The sequence below is a fragment of the Schistocerca gregaria genome, chromosome 2 (genome assembly GCF_023897955.1).
Source record: "Schistocerca gregaria isolate iqSchGreg1 chromosome 2, iqSchGreg1.2, whole genome shotgun sequence".
NCBI lineage: Eukaryota > Metazoa > Arthropoda > Insecta > Orthoptera > Acrididae > Schistocerca > Schistocerca gregaria.
In genome coordinates this window covers 476085356-476106058 of record NC_064921.1, presented here as the reverse complement: position 1 = coordinate 476106058, position 20703 = coordinate 476085356, and the positions used below count along the sequence as shown (strand labels likewise).

The window sequence follows — 20703 nt, the reverse complement described above, 5'->3', positions numbered from 1 at the left end:
GAACAGTTGTTTCATATTATGAATGTAAAAACTTAAGTATGCAATAGATCACATAAAGGTGAAACACTTTGGCAGAAGAATCACAAGAGGTTACCAAACAAGCCAATTTGCCTTTACAACTAAACCTTTTAAATTTCAAGAACTTATAAAAAAAAAAAAGGGCTAAATCAGTTCTTATGCGATGAAGCAGCTGTTAACAGTCCCTTTTAAGATGGCAACAATTAAATTTTGCCCACCTTTACAGAAGGCCATGTCAGGCAGAGGGGTAATTATGTTATGCAGCTAAGATTACAAACCACATACGTGAGAACAGATAACTGCAAGAATGACTGTGGTGGACGATTTCTATCTATATACTTGTGCAAGCAGATCTGAAATTTGCATTAGAGCCTCATTTATGACACTGGTGGGTTTTAAAATCAAAAGTACCAGTAATTAACAGACTTTGATGTCCAGAATTTAGCTAAGACAAGAGATTAACTTGATAGAATCTCGGTAAGACAGTTCTGAGTTCCAAAACTCTGACTAAAACATTCACTGCACTGAAAATGAATAGCTCCAGATGTGTAACTTACAGTACACAGATATTTATGAACAGAAATATGACATCTGTGAAAATCAAAATACTACAAAAACTGCTGTGAGTTTACAAAGATCTAATTCACATAATGCAGAAATCGATAAATTTCTCAATGACTTCTAATGAATGGCAAAGAGTTTCTTCTCTGAACTACTAACTAAATATCAACAACAAATAACTGGAAGTTCTAAATCAACATCTTGAAGGAAAGGGAAGTATCATGATGACTTCTTGTTAGATAACTACTTCATACATAATCACAAATAAAAATCTATAATATAAACAAACACTACACACACACACACACACACACACACACACACACACAAACAAATACAAATCTTGCAACAAAATCTTATACATCTTTTTCATTCATTTATAATGGTCACAGAATTGTGCTATAAGAATGTTACACAAAGTAGATCTGTTACACAATTCTACATACTTGAATATAAAATTTTTTCTTTTGTTACATATCAATATATATATATATATATATATATATATATATATATATATATATGGTGATTCGAACTACATCCATAAAAAGAAACTGTAGGTTTATTAAACGAAACACATGACATGCAAAGATTTGCTGTAAATGCTGTGAAAAATAATAAAAAAATGTGTCTATGATAGAATAGTATCCATACTGTGGTAGTTCAATATAATTACAACACACACTTAACATTTAGATAATAGTAACAGTTCATTAAATGCACCAATTATTTTATTTTGCATCACAGTTATTAAGTTGGCTTCTGATGAAAACTGATTCCATCACAAATATTTATTTAAAAAAATACCAGTCATCATCTTTATTGTGTACAGAAAGGATTTTTTTTGTAAACTACAGGTGGCATAGCTTATATATTTTGAAATATTTTACTCACAAAATGTTTTAGTTAACTGTTAAAAATATAACACTTCACAAGATTTTAAAACAAACTGCCACCTATTGTACTTCTTTGGCTCAAAATTCATTATAGACAAATTGGAAGGAAAATACAGGCATCACTGCACAAAAAGAGATAGTAATACAGTAGGGAATAGTTTCATCCCTAATATAATCTGAACAATGTGTTCAGACAAAGAAGAAAGAAGGTGTGGCAAAGAAAATGCTGTGAAATACACACATCATCATGAAAATCTCAACTTAGCTTCATTCTAATATCAATGTAAAGGTAACATAGTCTTAAAAGTATGACATGGATATAAAGAACAAATAGCTATACACTGGCTTACAAAAATGTAATGTAAATAAAACATGACAGAATTTACATTCTGTTATGGAACTCAACAAATTTAAACATACACAATATGTGAACATATCCATATCCAGCTGATGCAGCTTCAAAAGTCATTTCCATCAGGAAAGTTTGATTACTGTGTAATGGCATTAAGAGTGCCACTCTTTTTTTGTCATATGACTTCCCAGTCCTCATCTGGTGCCACCTGAGAGTCCTGACTCTTTGATTCTTGTGGCTGTAATGACAGTTTTACAGTCTTTGGTCGATGCCTCAAAAGAGACCCCTTCTTCTCAATGGCCCACAGATCATCATTCACAGAAGCTGCAAATTCAATTGTATCAACATATTTCTCTCACTAACAGTTCATGCACAACCTTATCACATATTTTAAAGACAAATATCACTAAAATTCATCAATTTTCAGGATCAATGTAAATTCTAAAATTTGTTATGACATAAATTGTCTTTTTGTTGTTGTTGTTGATGATGTCAGAGAATCCAAGAGGCCTGTGATTGCTACGATAAATCAGACTGCCAAAAAAATTATACTCATTATACACAAAAAGAAATGTTTTATATGAACCTTGTGAACAGTTGTGTGATGAAATAATAATGAAGCTGGAAATTGGGAAAAAACAGAGGAAATATTGTGAAAGGATTGAGAGGTAATTGATGTTTGTTGGCTTTAGGGTCACTGAAAATAGATGAAATGGCTGAAACTAAGAGAAAAAAATAGACTAACATCTGTGAAGAACTTCACGAATATTTCCCAAATTTCTTAATTTTTTTTAACAACAACAAAATATATGTGACGATATGTTCTGATAAAAAGTTGTTTATAGACAAATTCCATAAGGGCACCATCATCTTTCAGCTAGTTTCAAATACATATAATTTCTATGAGAATAAAGCTACATATCAAAGTTAAATATTGCTCTATCCATTTTATAAATTAACAAGCTGTTTATCTTGCTGTAGTATAATATTTTCATTCGATAAATGTTTTGTCTTTTACTTTACAGTTATTATTTATTTATTGATAATTCTGTCGCACCAATATCTGCATTTCCTCTCAACTGGTTGTAAGTGCAAGGAGACACTTTCATTTCACTTACAAAAATGGGCACACATCCACATCAGAATCTCTTTGTTTTCACATTTTGCTTTTCATTACACTTCACTGCTTGATCTGACAATCTGTTAGTTAATGGATCGTGGTGGGGTTTATGGGGGGGGGGGGGGGGGGAGGGGGGGAGGAGAAATGTGTGCACTTCTGCATGTATGAAAGTTGAATGCTGTGTCAATATTAATTAAAGAGTGTAAAGCCAATAGTTAAGAATAGCTCTATTTCGAAAGGTATGTGTGTCCTCTCTTATGTGTCATTATTATATATATTTTTAACATTTGGGAAATAAATTGTATAAAATATCCTGCACAAGTTAAAGAAAATCAAAGGCACTGTGGACAGCACTAGTCAGCCACTTTAAGAAGTTGCTGTCTGTTCCAGTGAGGGACAAGCAATAGTCTAATAACCTTGAACATTAATAGCCAGTCTTTGCTAAGCATTTTCAGAGTTGGTTTCATCTCATTAGTCATTACTGAACAATGTGTATTAATACCACCCCTTGTAAAAATAAGTTAAGACTCCATGGAGTCTACACAGCTTCATGGCATATTTTATGAAAAGTAATGGGCTATGTGAACTGCAAACTAAATCAATGAGTGTGTAGTTACAAAAATAAATATGCATTCATTGAAATTAAAATATCAGCAGCACTGTTTTGTTTATTCACAAATTTTACTAATATCTTTTTGCTCACCAAATTAACTACAGAGAAGACATGCAATAAACTTGACCAACAAAACATCTTCCCCAAAATGTGAGATACAACACCAGAAGAATTCTTTGAGATGTCGATTGATTACTGAGGTAACCAAAGAGATCCTAAAAGTCAATCAGAAACATGATCACAGTCAGCAGAGTTATCAGCTTTTAACAATATAATGAGTTTTATGATTTGTTATGAGATGTGATTTTGAAACTAATGTCTGTCACAAGGATAAACACCCTCTGTTTGAGTAAACCTAGTGCATCTTTATTTAGTTATTTACTAGGAACGTGCAATGTTTGTTGCCAAAGCCAGTAAGTAATACTGAAATTGGTGGCCAGTGATATAAATGTGTCATATCTTTTGCTGCAGCTATGTTATGGTAACCCAATTTCGCTTTCATTTCTGCATTTGTATGTTTGCTGCTTTGTAATGCCCTAGACAGTTTTTGGTTCATTTTTAGGGTATTTTATTTTTCATGTATATTCCACATTTTGCTTTTATGATAACATACTGTATGATGGAAGGAGTATATGGAGGGTCTGTACAAGGGTGATGCACTCTAGGGCAATATTATGGAAATGGAATAGGACATAGGTGAAGATGAATTGGGAGATATGATATTGCATGAAGAATTTGTCAGAGTACTGAGAGACCTAAGTTGAAACAAGGCTCCGGGAGTAGACAGCATTCCATTAGGAGAGCCAGCCCTGACAAAACTCTACCATCTGGTGAGCAAGATGTATGAGATGGGTGAAATACCCTCAGACTTCAAGAAGAATATAATAATTCCAATCCCAAAGAAAGCGGGTGTTGACAGGTGTGAAAATTACCGAACTATAAGTTTAATAAGTCAGGGCTGCAAAATACTAACATGAATTCTTTACAGATGAACGGAAAAACGGGTAGATCATTTTGGATTCTGTAGAAATGTTGCAACCTGGGAGGCAATACTGGCCGTACAACCTACCTTAGATTCAGGAAACACAAACCTGCATTTGTAGATTTAGAGAAAGCTTTTCACAATTTTGTCTGGAATACTCTCTTTCATATTCTGAAGGTGGCTGTGGGTCAAATACAGGGAGCGAAAGGCTATTTACAATTGGTATAGAAACCAGATGGCAGTTATAAGAGTCGAGGGGCATGAAAGGGAAGCAGTGGTTGGGAAGGAAGTGAGACAGGGTTGTAGTCTATCCCCGATGTTATTCAATCTATATTTTGAGCAAGCAGTAAAGGAAACAAAAGAAAAATTTGGAGTAGGAATTAAAATCAATGGAGAAGAAATAAAAACTTTGAGGTTTGCCGATGACATTGTAATTCTGTCAAAGACAGTAAAGCAGGTTATGCTGAGGGAATCAGATTATGAAATGAGGCACTTAAAGTAGTAGATGAGTTTTGCTATTTAGGGAGCAAAATAACTGATGATGGTTGAAGTAGAGAGGATATAAAATATAGACTAACAATGGCAAGAAAAACATTTCTGACGAAGAGAAATTTGTTAACATCGAGTATAGATTTAAGTGTCAGGAAGTCTTTTTCTAAAAGTATTTGTATGGAGTGTAGCCATGTATGGATGTAAAACATGGATTATAAATAGTTTACACAAGAGGAGACTAGTAGCTTTTGAAATGTGGTGCTACAGAAGAATGCTAAAGATTATATGGGTAGATAAGGTAACTAATGAGGAGGTACTGAACAGAATTGATGAGAAGAGGAATGTGTGCAATTTGACTAGAAGAAGGCATCAGTTGGTAGAACATGTTCTGAGACATCAAGGGATCACCAAGTTAGTTTTGGAGGGCAGCGTGGAGGAAAAAATCGTAGAGGGAGACCAGGAGATGAATACACTGGGCAGATTCAGAAGGATGTAGGGTGCAGCAGTTGCTTGGAGCTGAAGAAGCTTGAACAGGATAGAGTACCATGGAGAGCTACATCAAACCAGTCTCTGGACTGAAGACCACAACAGCAGCAGCAACAACAACAACAACAAGTGTATGATTTTAGACTTCTAATAGATTTTTAACTCACGGTTACAACTTGTTCTCTGAATTATGTAGAGATTTCTCCTTTGAGCACAAAATACTTTCTATCCCTTGCTACCCCTTGCTTCAATTTCTGTTTAATTTTAAGGGAAAATAGGATTCAAATTATGGCTTTCTGGATGATTACTAAACTGAAAAGACCATTTATACATTTACTCACAATGTGAAAGTCTTTTAATAACAAAATATCGTCAACTGATATATTTTTGTAATCAAAAGCATTTGACTGCATGCATCACAATACCCTTTTAGAAGATTAAGATTTAAACACCAGACACTGTTCACATCACTCAATACCAGACTCTGTTCACATCCCCCCACCCCAGGAGTTATTCCAAGTAAATAGGGCTTTGTGAATGTAATGAAGTACTTGTGTGAATTAATTTTACTTATTTAAAAAAAAATGGGATGTTTGCCATTAGAAATTAAATCCTCTCTTGGCCTAAGATATTATTTTATTTTCATGTAAACCACTGTAAATGAACCTGTACGTGTTTCATAAATGTGAACTGACAAAGTGTGCATGAAATCCTTTGATTTTTCTGGAATATCCAAGAACAACAAGATCTGTACCTCTGCTAAAGAAAAGTGACACAGAAAAACAGAAAATCACTGCCAAAGTCTCATTGCTTTCATCTTTCTGCAAAATAAGAGGATCTATTATGAAAGATGGCACATCAGATTACTTGAATAAATATAACATCCTCAATGAAGTAGTTTTTTCCGAAGCAGCAGAAAGTCAGACTCAGCCGTTGCACAGTTTACAACAGTATCCTTGTTGCACTTGATTATGATGAATTTGTCACAAGCACATTTTCAGATATCTTCACAGCCTTTGATGATGTTGACCATAACATTCAACTATGAAAGCTAGAATCATTTGGAATAATGAAGGGTTCCAATAGCATTTCGAAAATTGTACAGAGGACAGAAAATCATTTCTCATACAAACTGATTTTTTTGTGAAATGTTTATAAGAAGCAAAATACATCAAAATAGCATTTCCTCAGCACACCGTCTTAGGACCAATGCTGTCCTCGACATAGATCAATAACTTTCCTCATAATATTAGACTTTGGGGTGGGAATCTGTTTGCTGATTGTTATAAAGCTCAAGGATTTCTACAATTGCCAACTTGCAATAAACTAACATTGAAGACACAGTAAACAAACAGCAATAATTTCTGCTTAAAGCGGGAAAATAATATTGTAATATTAAATAGTAAACACAAAATCTTTATGATAAATATTGACTGTAAACTATAGTGGATAAACACACAAAGACACTAACAAAGACAATGTTGCTACCATGTTATTTCCTTAACCATTTCGCGGATGCATTTTTTGTAGTAACTCAGTGAAGACAATTTTTTTGCTGCCCTATTGGAAATGTGATCAATTGACTATTTTTTGACAATTTTATTTTTGTGATTTAGAATCAAAAACTATTGTGGTACATATATCACCATGGCACCTTTGTGAGGTATTAAAATTGGTGCTACATGGATTTCCCACTTCCCTTTTGTGTGCTTTTATGTATTGCCATTACATGTAAAAAAAGGGGGGGGGGGGGCTGGGGACAATAAAGGTATTAGCTGGTACAGGTCACAATAATATATATTGCAGAAGTGAAGAAATGTGTTCTAACACACAGAAACCGATTGTTGCAGCAGTTTTCATACATCTGTGCAGTGTACTAACACAAGATGCCAGGCATAGATAGAGGGAGTAAAATGTATTCCAAAAAGCTTTGGGCTACCCCTAAATTGGTGGTAAGTGTGCTTCCCAAGGGCCACAAAAGACAGATTAATTTTGTGGTAAGTATACTTCCCAAGCCCCTTCCAGATACTACATCGGTAGTAACCATACTTCCCAATAATCATTAAAACACTGTTGTTTCATAGGACACATACTTCCCACAGTCCTGAAGGCTATATTTCCCAACAAACAGAAACAACAGCTGGTGTAGTAGAAGGCCATGCAAAGGAGCCCAGGTTCCATTCCCAGGTGGATCAAGATTTTTTCCTGCTCAGGGACTGGGTGTTGTGTTGTAGTCATCACATCTCATCCCCATTAACATGCAAGTCGCCGAAGTAGCATCAACTCAAAAGACTTGCACCAGGCGACCAGTCTACCCGACAAGAGGCCCTAGCCACACCACATTTCATTTCATGGACAAGTATATCCTCCACGGCACGCAGAAGGGTTAAAGAGTAGTCTCACCAATCTGTAACAGATATGGCGTAGTAACAACGTAATATTCTTACATACATTCTGTCAATTCTTGGCTACAAATTTTATTTTTTCTAATTTTTTTGATCAAATGCCCAGAATGTAGATAATATTTTCCCACTACAGAAAAAGACCATAAGAATTGGAACCTAAGATCATATGCAAGCACACTGTGAACAAACAAACAACTACTTCACGTTCTAACTGCACCATGTAAGTACATCAACTAATCTGGTATGGACATTAAGAACAGAATCAGTACTTGTTACACCAACAGCAGCATTCATTATAATGGAACAAGTGTCAGCTTTAACTTACATTTACCAAAAAAACTAAACAAAGCACAATTCTCTATTTGAGAATAAAATTGTGCAAGGGCGTGCTGAAAAGTAATACGTCCAAATTTTTTATGTTAGAATGCTTTTAGCTTATTAAAATAAAACACATATTATGAACATTTTACATTTTTATTCTTCATGTCTATGTATTTGCAGCCCTCTGCCGCAACTGGTCTCCTAACTGCAGCATGCAACATGGTTGTGTGCGAGCATGAGAAGCAGTATGTTGTAAGCCACTTTCAAGTTCAAAGAGTTCCACACGTGGAGCATCCTCTCTTTGAGCATGACAATGCCAGACCACATACCTGTGCTACAACACCTGCAACATTCCAATGCCTTGGGTTCACTGTCATCGATTATCCTCCATACAGTCCTGACTTGGCCCCATCTGATTTTCACATGTTTCCAAAACTTAAAGAACACCTTTGAAGACTTGACTTTGATACTCATGAAATGGTGGAAGGAGAGGTGAGGTTATGGTTCCATCAACAATGTCATACATTCTACAGTGATGGTAGGTACAAACTGGTATCTAATTAGTAAAAATGGGTTTGTCGACAAGGGAGACTATGTTGAGAAAGAAATATGTAGATGCGAATAATAAAAATGTTGAATGTTAATGATGTTTGTTTTAATTGTAAAGCTTTATGAGTGTTCACATAAAAAATTTGGAGGCATTACTGTTCAGTTTGCCCTCAAACAATAAATTAAAGTCAGTCAAACTTCAGGTATTTAAAACGTCAAAAAGCATACCATTAAATATTTCACTATTGAGAATTATTTTAAAAAACACAGGAGTAAACATTGAAAAAAAAATACTAACATATGCTACAGCTGGTTCAGTATAACAAAGTGATTGTTAGCTGGCTAGGGGAGTCAACTATTGCAATCATGAGTTTGATCACTCCTCCTGTTCTGTTCAATGTTTCATATCACTGACTGCTTAGCTTGCTACTGGTTAAAGAAAGAAAAAAATTAATCCTAGGTTTAAGATATTTTGTTGCTTTCTCTGGGAGGAACTTACAAGTTTTGAAAGTCAGCATTAGTATTTTTCTTCTTTTAAGTACTTCTATTGATAGTATAGGAATCCTGTTCCTGGAGGTAAATAGTAACCAAAAATTCTATCTCCATGTAATGTAAAATCACATGGTATTACTATATGATATCCCACCAATCAATCAGATTCACATTATAAGCACAAAAGCCTGATCACAATGTCAGTCCGACTACAGACTGTAACACAGTAATTTTAAATGCTGAAAATGTATTCCCTTGATTAAATGTTACCTTTTGTGAAAATCTTTACAGATAGTAAATGGCAGCATGTAAATTGGAGAATACAATGGAGATGCATCCAAAACACCTGTCCAATATAATGCATGCATTAATTCAGACAGTAGTAAAAATATCTTACCTGTAAGAGCACTCACAGCTCCAGGTATCCTTTTCCAGTAATCACCAACATAATTGGAAGGTGATATGCCATACCGCCTGTACACATTGCCTCCTGGATCCAATGCCCAAACAGCAGTCCCACTGTCACCAACACAGAAAAAATTTGAGATAAAGTGTGTGTAGGTATTTTTACATAGCTTCTGAAAGATAAAACTCAAATTTCTAGACTGAAGAATTTTAAAGTCAAATCTCTAAGACGAAGCATGCAAATAAATTCGTTTTAGGAATGCCAATCCACTAAGTTTGAGCAACAACAAGTGCCACCAACATTCTTTTTTCAAGTTAATTTGATTAGAAAAGTTCTCAGAAACGAATGGAGCATAGTGACAATAAAATTTTAAGAAAGTCCTGAAATGTTATTGCAATTAAATCTTTTATTACTGACACAGAAAATCCATTCCTAAAACAAATTTATCTCTAGACAGATTAAAATATACCACTGTGAAACAACTTTATGAAAAGGTGACAGGAAAGATATAATCAAATTTTTACTTTGCAGCTGAGTGTGAGCTGATACGAAATTTCCTGGCAGATTCGAACTATATATTGAACTGAGACTCAAACTCAGGACCTCTGCCTTTCATGAGCAAGTGCTCTACCAACTGAGAGGATAGCTTCTGATGAAGTTTGGAAGGTAGGAGATGAGGATGTGGCAGAAGTAAAGCTACAGAGATGGGTTGTGAATTGTGCTTGTGCAGCTCAATTGGTAGAGTACTTGCCCACAAAAGACAGAAGGTCCCAAGTTTGAGTCTAATAATTATTGTTCAATTGTCTATGGACTGTTTTTCCAAAACATTTGATAAAATAATGCACTCAATATCCGTCAGGAAAGCAAGCCTTCAATGATGTGGATGAGTCAAAAGTATATTTTAACAAAGTGAAGTAGTTGTTAGAAACTGCATTAATAATGAACTATTCTCAAATTGCTATAAATTATTTGCAGTGAATCATTCTAAATTATGCTAGTAAGATTAATAGGAAATCTGCTAATTTGGAAAAGAAGTTGCTGCTTCCTCAGTTGTATTAAATAGCTGACATTTATCTCCTATCGTAAGACTAATATATACGTTATCACATTGAGGCTTACAATAGGAAAAACAAAATGTTACGTGAATGAAGTAAGAACAAAGGCATATCTGACATAATCATTGTTACTTATCATGCAGCTAACAGGCATTTTTAAAATCTTGAAGCTAATTAAGGAGAAAGTTTTTTTGTTTAATTTATACAGATCCTCATATTCTTGCTTTATGTTTGGTAAGATTTTGTTAAATACCTTTGCAGCAGAATACAGACACCCATTATGGACATTAGACAGTGAGGCAAAGTGTACCTGAATATTTCTATCTACACCCAAAAACTGCACAAATTGTTGGTGGTGGTATATTTCTTGTGCAGGACTGAATATATAGTGTTCATCTGAAATTATCTGCAATGTTACTGGCAGTTTCTTATGTAACTGTTTTTCAAATGGCATTAGTTATTGCACTCAGAAAATCTGCTAAAAGAGGGGCATCTTCAAACTAAACGTATTCACCATATGCACCACGGGATGCTGAGTTTCAAGCAATTGGTTCCCAAGGTGAACCCTGCACCAATAAGTTGTTTATCGACCCCACAATTGTAAATCAAAATGTCCATTTTCAGATGTACACTGGAGCTACTGTTTTCTTGGTGAACTGGCAAACATATGCTTGTCTGGGTTCCTCCAAGATCGCCCTCCCATTTACACTGGTCGCGTATGGTGACAGTACATTCCCCTTCAGGTTCAATTTCCAGTCACCACTGTGTACAAAAATCTCTTCAGCTGGTGATGCTGTTTGTTGTCGATAGTCACTCAGCAGGAAACTTTTCTGTCTGGATGCCTTTTACTTGTTTGGATTCTCCATCGCCAGGTTTTCCTTCCAGAAACTCTAACACTTTTATGCTGCCTTATAACCAATCTGTGAACCTGGCTTAGGATGTGCCATCTATTTCCAGGCTCTTCTCTCCTTGCATCTACATGCAATGTCCCTTTTTAGTTCAGCCCATTTCAGTCTCTTTAAGGAGGGTTGTTAAGCAGAAATACTGACACCTCCATGAGGAAGCTATTAATTGCTGTTTAGACCACATTCCTGGTAATGGTCATAAAAACTAATGGCTCCCTCCAGCTGTGTGGAGATTTAAAATCAACAATCAATGCCTGGGCATAAGTGGAATCTACCCCATACCACATCTAGAGGACCTCCTCACAAAGCTGGTCAGAGATGATTATTATTCTAAGATCTACCTTGCTGATGGGTATTTTGCAGATCTTGATGGATGGGGAGTTGCCAGACATCATGGTTATCAATACTTCCTTTGGCCCTTTGTTATCTCTTCCACTGCAGCAACCTTCCAGAGGTACCTGGGACAATTACCCAAGTCCATACCTGCTTGCACTAACTACATCGATGACTTAATTGTCATGGTGATGATGCATCAGGACCACCCTTTGTGCCCTATTTACTTCATTGTGTGACACAGGGGACTAGTGTTGCTTATACAAATGCCAGTTTGTAGAAGCAAGTGGAATACCTCGGACACTTGTTCAACAAACAAGGGATCTAGCCCACTGACCACAACTTTGCACTCTGAACCACTACTCTGCCATACAACTTACAGGAGCTGCAGACCTTTTTTGTTAAAGGTTGTTTATTATTCTAAGTTCCTCTCACAAGTGGCTTACATTAAGCATCTGATAAACCAGTTGTGGAAGAAGGGTATTCAGTACAGGTGGATAGCTGCTTGTGAACACACTTTCAACAGTTTAAGCATATGCTGCACTCGGTACCCCAGTGCTGATGCATGAGGATGACGATGACACTGAGCAACTATGAGTAGAGATGTTGACACCTGCTGAAAAGAATTACTCACAGATAGAAAAGGAAGCTTTAGCTATTACATTTTCAATTAAGAAGTTCTGTGTTTGTTTATACTAGACTAAATTGACACTCATTATGGACCATAAACCACTGGTTGTGCTATTTGGGCCATGGTCCCATCTTGCAGAGATGACAGCACATCTCCAGTATTGGACACTTTTCCTCAGCTACATGCCCACTGAACAACACGCAAATGCAGACACTTTATCTTGCCTCCCCACAGCACCAGATCTGGTCTTTGAACAGCAGGAAAGCTACTGTTTTCAAATAAATCTGCTGCAGCAGCACACCTTGGGCAGGTTTTCTGTTACAGACACCCAAATAGCTGCACACACACACACACACACACATACACACACTAGGACTCTATCTTATAATATGTGGTCCATGGGTGACACACACATTTTTCAAAGAGCACCAACACAGAGCTCCAGGAACGGGATCGCCTCTCCTGCCATCTGTCAATCACCACCAATGTTCTCCTGCTTAATGCTGATATGATTACTCACTGTGTCATCACCCCAAATCTCCTGCCGAAAGTTTTACAACTCCTCACCAAGGGCATTGGGTATGTCATGAATGAAAGCCCTCATGAGGCAACATGTCTACCGGCCGGGACTGAACAATGACATGGAGGCCATAATGCATGGCTGTTCTGCATGCACCCGGCACCAGGCTGTTCCGCCCCAAACTTTTGCCTTCTGACCACCCCGTCATCTCAGGTACCACATTCATTTGGAATGGCCCCTTTCTGGGCTCTAAGTCGCTAATTGTTAAATGCTTACTGTAACAACCATTATGTAATCAGCATGAACTCCACTACAATTGACACTACAATTGACACACTCACCCAGATTCTTGGCACAAAGGGCTTCCCCAACTACTGCACCTCAAATAGCGTCAAACACTTATTTAGATTTCACCCATCCTCCAAGGGCCAAGTAGAATATATGGTGCAGATGTTAAAACAGAAAATGTTAAAAGAGGGTGAGAAACACCACCAACACAGCTGTTCCTGAGTACATACAGAGCCATTCCTGTCCACAACCATAATCCAGTGCAGCTTCACCATTGGCGGCAACTGTTTACTCTCTGTCATCTCTGATCGCAATCCCAAACCCAGCACATTGGGCACTAGATCCCCCCCACCGGCACAGCTGTTTGGGGCCAATGACACATGGATGCCAACTACGTTGGTTATCATGCATGGGCAGTGCCTGATGATGATTAACACCCTGACGGGTTTGGAGTACCGTCATACTGACCAATTCCATCCACGCCTCCTGACTGCACCACCGCTGCTTGCTCAATCGGACCTGCAAAGCCAACCCTTGATGGTCTCATGATTGCACATGTACATTTTGCACTACCAAGCACTTGCAGTGGTTCCAATGGAAGCAGGCATGGTGTAAAAGTTTTACCACATCCTCTGCACCATCAGCCGACATCACCTGTGCCACCGCATCCCAGCTCATTTCCGAACACCCTCAGTTCCTCCCAGCAGCCAGTGGGCTTTAATGCCAGGACACCAGCTTTGCAACAAATTCACCTTCCAAAGTATTTTTCATGTCACTTCTGGTCCTATACACACGTTCCTGTAAGAAGGGATCTGGTTGGCAGATAAAGAACTCAATGAAAACCTCTAGGTGGCACTGCTATGTCTGTAAGTTATAGAATCATTGTTGCTGTGTTGGCTACAGAGCCACGTGCAGCTTGCCAGGCAATGAGTGCCCACTGCTGCCCCTTAAAGCTAGCAGCACAGCAGCTCTGTCCTCAGCCATGATTGCGGTGCTCTCATGTATTATTCTCACTACAAATCACTGTTTGGTTTTGGAATTTGCTATGCCTTAGGTTGTCAATTTGTATTGTTCATTTGAAAGTGTCAGTCTTCCTCAGATGGTGGTGGTGGTGGTGGTGGTGGTGGTGGTGGTGGTGGTGTGTTCGCACTCGACAGCTCACTGTTAATGGCCTTGGATGGTTTTCCAGTTCTGCAGGTTATTGAGTCATTTCAGGTCTTGTCAGATTCAAATCACATTACTATACCCACTTCATATCTGCATTTGCGATCCAAGAACAAGTAATGGATTCTCAGCAACATTTTGTGTCATCTGCATCACTGGGCGGAGACTGGCAGCAGTCATACTAGGGAATTACTAATCAAGTCACAGGCTGGTTTGTACCACATAAGAAAAGGTTGCATTTGGAGTAGTGCCATGACCAGGAAGCATGGACTGCTGACAGATGGTGCTACACTGTGTTCAGCAATGAATCACAGTTCTGCACTATCCTAGATGACCATCATTATCAGGTATGGGGAAAGGTCTCATTATTCCAATTTTTTGGAGAGGCAGAGTAGTATTACTCCTGATATCATGGTGGGGGTAGCCATCATGTATGGCGTCAGGTCATGGCTGGTAGTGACTGAGGGAATGGTAAGCCACAGACACCATGTGTCTTCATGTGTGACCTCTAAACTGACACTATTGTGCTGCAATTTTTCAACAGGTCAATGAATGATGACATACGGCACATGTCTCCATGAACCATCTGCAATGATGTTGAGATACTCCTATGGCCAGCAGGATCCCTAGATTTGTCCCCAATAAAACATGAGATCAGCTAACACTTCAACTCCATCCTCAAGTTAGTAACAAGGACCAGTTACAACAGTTATGGGCCAGCTTGCCAAAGAAGAAGATACAACAGCATTATGACATCGTTCCCAACCAAATCAGTGCATGCATCCAGGCCAGAGGGGATGCTATGTCATACAAATAAGTGGTCTCATACTGTCAAGCTCTTAGTTAATTTTGATTTGATTGTGTAATCTCTGAAACAACAACAACACACTCCCTCTCACACCATGAAGTATTACTCTGTTTTCTTTTCCTCTTCTCTGTGCTTCATGTTTTTGTCAGGCAGTGTATTTCTAACCAGAAGGTCAATTATGGATGCTAAGTTATTAGCATCTCTTGATGTACATCTGACCAATCATGGCACATCAAAAGTGTAAAGGACATTTATGAGGTTGTTATTGATTTCATCTGTGTCATTTATGATTGTATTCATATCTTCACATAATATAATCTTATTTTTGGGAGCTTGTACTTTGTCAAGTACTTCGGATGATTTATTAAGAACTGGTGTCTACACTAGCATAGGTGACTATCGTAAACAAAGAGTGGTTAATTTTTTTTTGTAAATGCCAATCCATGTAAGTTCAGTGTCTAACATTTCAATGTGTTTTATTGCCAGTATCTGTGGCCCTTGTCATGTCTGACTTTTAACTGCATTTAATTTTTGTTAATGGCAATACATGTATGACCCTTTGCCCTTTATACAAGTTCTTCAATAACAGCTTGTTCTTTCATACAATTAATAGTTCTGTGTGTTGTATTTCTATTGTTTACATCAGTGTTGTGATACGTACTACGGTATAACACTTAAAACAGCAGACTTTGTATCAGTCCTAGAAATAGCAATGGAGCGCATTTAATACTAAGTATAGAATGCTGCATAAAGCTCAAAGCTGATTGCAGTACCATTTTTGGGGTAAATCTAACTATATACTTAAAGCAAAGGCTAATGGGAAATGGAGGAGGTGTATTTGTCACAGTAAACAAGAAACTCAAATCTACAGAGATAAAAACTTAAGCCACTAGTAGAATCGTCTGGGAAAGACTCGGTATCAAAGATGGGCATAAGCCTGTAATTAGACCTTTCTATCGACAACCAGATTCACCCAAGATGTAGGGAAAAGTATGAATTATGGAAAAGTATGAAGTAGGGGAAAGTATGAAGTAGGGGAAAGTATGAAGTAGGGGAAAGTATGAAGTAGGGGAAAGTATGAAGTAGGGGAAAGTATGAAGTAGGGGAAAGTATGAAGTAGCGGAAAGTATGAAGTAGCGGAAAGTATGAAGTAGCGGAAAGTATGAAGTAGCGGAAAGTATGAAGTAGGGGAAAGTATGAAGTAAGGAAAAGTATGAATGTTCCCCAATATTACTGTCAACAATTAAGGAGACTTCAACCATGCAGTAATCAAGTGGGATAGTTACAGCTTTGTAAGAGGCAGACATGACAAGGCACCCTCAAAACTTTATTACATGTGTTCTAGAAAACAACCTGAAACAGATAGTTTAGGAAACCATTCATGATAAAAATATGTTATACTTGGTAGCAACGAACAGATCAGACCTCTTTCAGGATGTCCATATTGCAACTGGTGTCCATGAACATTTAGCAGTTCTTGCAAAAAATGATTATTAAAGTACAAAGGGCAGTTAAAACAAATAGGAATAGTTACTATTTAGTAAGTTGGATAAAGAGGCAGTCATGATACATCTCAAAGAGGAAGTCAAAGCATTTTCCTTTGGGCAGGAGCATGTAGAGGAACTGTGGCTCAAGTTTAAATGACTAGTTGACCATACACTGGATATGATTTGTACCTAATAGAACAGTTCATGGTGGGAGAGACCCTCCATGGGTCAGTGTCAGAAAAGTTCTAAAGAAGCAGCAAATCTTCCTTGATAGGTGTAAAATGCAGCTTAGGGCTCTATACAGAGACGTACTGGATTAAATGCATTTGGCTATCAAGAGGTCAATGCAAGAAACCTTCAACAACTGCTACAACAGAATACTGTCAAAAGATATCTCACAAAAACCAAAGAGATTCTTGTTATATGTAAAGGCTGCCTGTAGCATCAAAATTACAGTCTAAAACACCCAGATGACACAATAATTATAAAATTAAACATGGCTTCAGGCCCCAGAATTTGAAGCTGAGTTAGCACACAATTTAACCATATTATATTGTAGATGTTTTTGTCAAACAAATAGCTGTGCCCAATGGTCAGAAAAAAACACAGGTCACACTTACCTAGAAGAAGGGTAACAGAAAAGAATCATAAAACTATTGTCTAATCTCATTGACATCCATTAGTTGCAGAATCCTAGAACATATTCTGAGCTCAAACATAAAGAATGAGCTACTCCATGCCAACCAACAAGTATTATGGAAATATCAAGCGTGTGAAACCCAGCTTGCACTTTTCTCACACAACATTCTGAAAGACTTCTGAAAGGCATTTAACTTAGAACACCACCTACTTTTATCCACAAAAGTATGGTTGTACGGAGTATCAAACAAAATTTGTGAGGAGAGTTCAGGCATTTCTTCTCAGTCAGAATACAGCATGTTATACTCGATGGAGAATCATTGATAGAATAAAAGTAATATCAGATCTGCACCGTTAGAGGTGTACTGGAGTCCTTGTAATTCATGTTATATATTAACGACTTGCCAGTGGTTCACAGTTAGATCTGTCAACTCACGCAAATACGTGGCTTAATAATTTGCAGGGATGTGAAATACACTGAAGCACCAAAGAAACTGGTACGGGCATGTGCATTCAAACACAGAGATATATAAATAGCAAAAATACAGTGCTGTGGTCAGCGATGCATGCATAAGCCAAATGTGTTTGGCACAGTCATTAGATCGGTTACTGCTGCTACACTGGCAGTTTATCAAGATTTAAGTGAAATTGAATGTGGTGTTTAGTTGGCACATGAGTGATGCGACACAGCATATCTGAGGTAGCGATGAAGTGGAGATTTTCCAGTACGACCATTTCACAAATATACTGTGAAGATCAGGAATCTGGTAAAACATCACATCTCCAACTCTGCGGCCGGAAAAAGATCCTGCAAGAATGGGACTAAAGACGACTCCAGAGAATCGTTCAATGTGACAGAAGTACAACCCTTCCACAAATTACTGCAGATTTCAATGCTCGGCCACCAACACCTGTCAGCCTACGAACCATTCAACGAAACATCATCAATATGGGCTTTTCGAGCTGAAGGCCCACTACTCCTGTACCCTTGATTACTGCATCATGCTTTACGCCTTGCCTAGGCTCATCAACATCGACATTGGACTGTTGATGTCTGGAAACATGTTGCCTGATCGGACGAGGTATCGTTTCAGATTGTATCAAGACGGAGGTGTACGGGTATGGAAACAACCTCATAAATCCACGGGCCTGCATGTCAGCAGGTGACTGTTCAAGCTCATGGAGGCAATGTAATGGTGTGGAGCGTGTGCAGTTGGAGTGATACGAGACCCCTGATACACCTAGATACTACTCTGACAGGTGACACAAACATAAACATCCTGCCTGATCACCTGCATCCATTCATGTCCACTGTGCATTCCAACGGACTTGGGCAATTCCAGCAGGACACCCCATATGTCCAGAATTGCTAAAGAGTGGCTCCAGGTAAACCCTTCTGAGTTTAAAGACTTCCACTGGCCACCAAATTCCCCAGACATGAACATTATTAAAAACACCTGGGATACCTTGCAATGTTTTGTTCAGAAGAGATCTCCACCCCTTCGTACTCCTACTGCTTTACGGACAGCCCTAAAGGACTCATGGTGTCAATTCCCTCCAACACTACTTCAGACATTAGTCGAGTCCATGCCATGTTGTGTTGTGGGACTTCTGCATGCTCAGGGGGGCCCTACACGATATTAGGCAGGTGTACCAGTTTCTTTGGCTCTTCAATGTAGAATACCAACATCGGCATAGTCATATAGCAGTGGCAAAATTTGTTGACAGGACACTGGCAAAATGCAGTCAGGACACGGTTTATGAATCACTCATGTGTCTCACCGTAGTTTACTGGTCGAGTACTTGATACCTATACTGAATAAGACTAGCAGGCAATATTGAACGTACACATTAAAGAGTGGCACAAATAGTAACATCTTTCTTTCACTCACAGGATTTGGAGTTCTGATATTGTGCTTGTGCAATGTTACAAGATTTTTGGCGATGAGAGTGATATTCTACTCTGCATGTTTTGTTTTGCATTTCACTATGACCAATATCTCAGTGGATGAAATTATTCAATCCCTTGTTGAACAGCAGCTAGCTATCACCAGCCAGCACCAGGCTCTCTCCATGGCACTAGACGGTTTGGCAGCATCATCGACATGTCAGTGTTCACCACTGTTGACGCAACCCCCCAGTGTTCCCTCCATACGATGATCCTGCAGAAGATTGGGATGCATATGAAAATCACCTACCATCAACATTTCCAAGCTTTTGGTGTCGCCGAACTCACTGTGTACAGTTTTCTTTCTGTCATGGATTTCTCTCCGTGTTTATCACCTTTTGTGTCACTTACATCCTCTTCAGGAACCTGCTACTCTCCCTTTTGATGAAATGTGTCAGTTGCTCTCTACTTATCACTTCAAGTGCACTCACGTTATTGCTGCTCACATTGATTCTACCATTCTCAAAATCAGGCACAACAATCGTACAGAGCCTGGGGAGTGATCTTCATGGGCTGATCCATCATTGCAAGTTTGTTACTGAACTTCACTGGGGCCTCATATGTTGATTTGATGGTATGTGATGCTATAATACGCTTGGCCCCCTATATAGCACATCGTGAACAGGCTTTACAATGTAAAAATCCCTCTCTTGCAGAACTTTTGAATATTGCCCAGTCTTTTGAAGTATCTAGGGAGGAAGGAATTCAGACAGAAGCTTGGTGTGAAGTAGCCACTGTTGGCTCTCCTCCTCAGCCTCATGGGGAGGGGGCAAGATGATGATGTGACCATGCAACTACCATCTCCATGAAGCACGAGGCAGCGTCACACTAAACAGCAACAGCAGTCAGCGTCACAATAGCGGGTGCATGCCCCTCTCCTGGTGTGCCCCCCATCAGACATGAACATGGTTGTGAACATTGTTCCCCAACTGATGGTAGCCCCAAATAAACTTTACATTGAAACACATGTCATGGGCAACATGTTAAAAATACACAAGTAGACAAGGGTGTGACAGTGATTTTGTTAAATTCTTAAACCTATGTGGATCTTTGATCACTGCCATGTTTCCTGTCTGTCACTGCTTGGTCAGTTGCAACAGATAAAAATATGGATCAACTTCTGTACCAACAATCGGATGCGCCCCGCTCGGAATTTTCCTCAGTGTTTGTGGAAAGTTTAGGGTGTGCTACAGATTTCAAAACTCACATCACAATGAAACCAATGGTGTGCC

The 20703-nt window shown here is 38.3% G+C and overlaps 1 protein-coding gene across 5 annotated transcripts in view; it reads right to left on the bottom strand.

Moving 5' to 3' along the window:
• Positions 1–1123: 1123 nt before the first annotated feature.
• The window catches only part of LOC126326781 (tectonin beta-propeller repeat-containing protein 2), a 203987-nt gene continuing 184407 nt past the window's right edge, over positions 1124–20703 (bottom strand). For all 5 annotated transcript variants that reach the window (XM_049995790.1, XM_049995789.1, XM_049995791.1 and 2 more), the window contains 2 exons: positions 9685–9806; positions 1124–2151 (listed from right to left, as the gene is read on the bottom strand). In XM_049995790.1, coding sequence (XP_049851747.1) covers positions 2003–2151; positions 9685–9806 — 271 coding nt within the window. In that variant the 3' untranslated portion in view covers positions 1124–2002. The remainder of the gene's footprint in view (positions 2152–9684; positions 9807–20703) is intronic.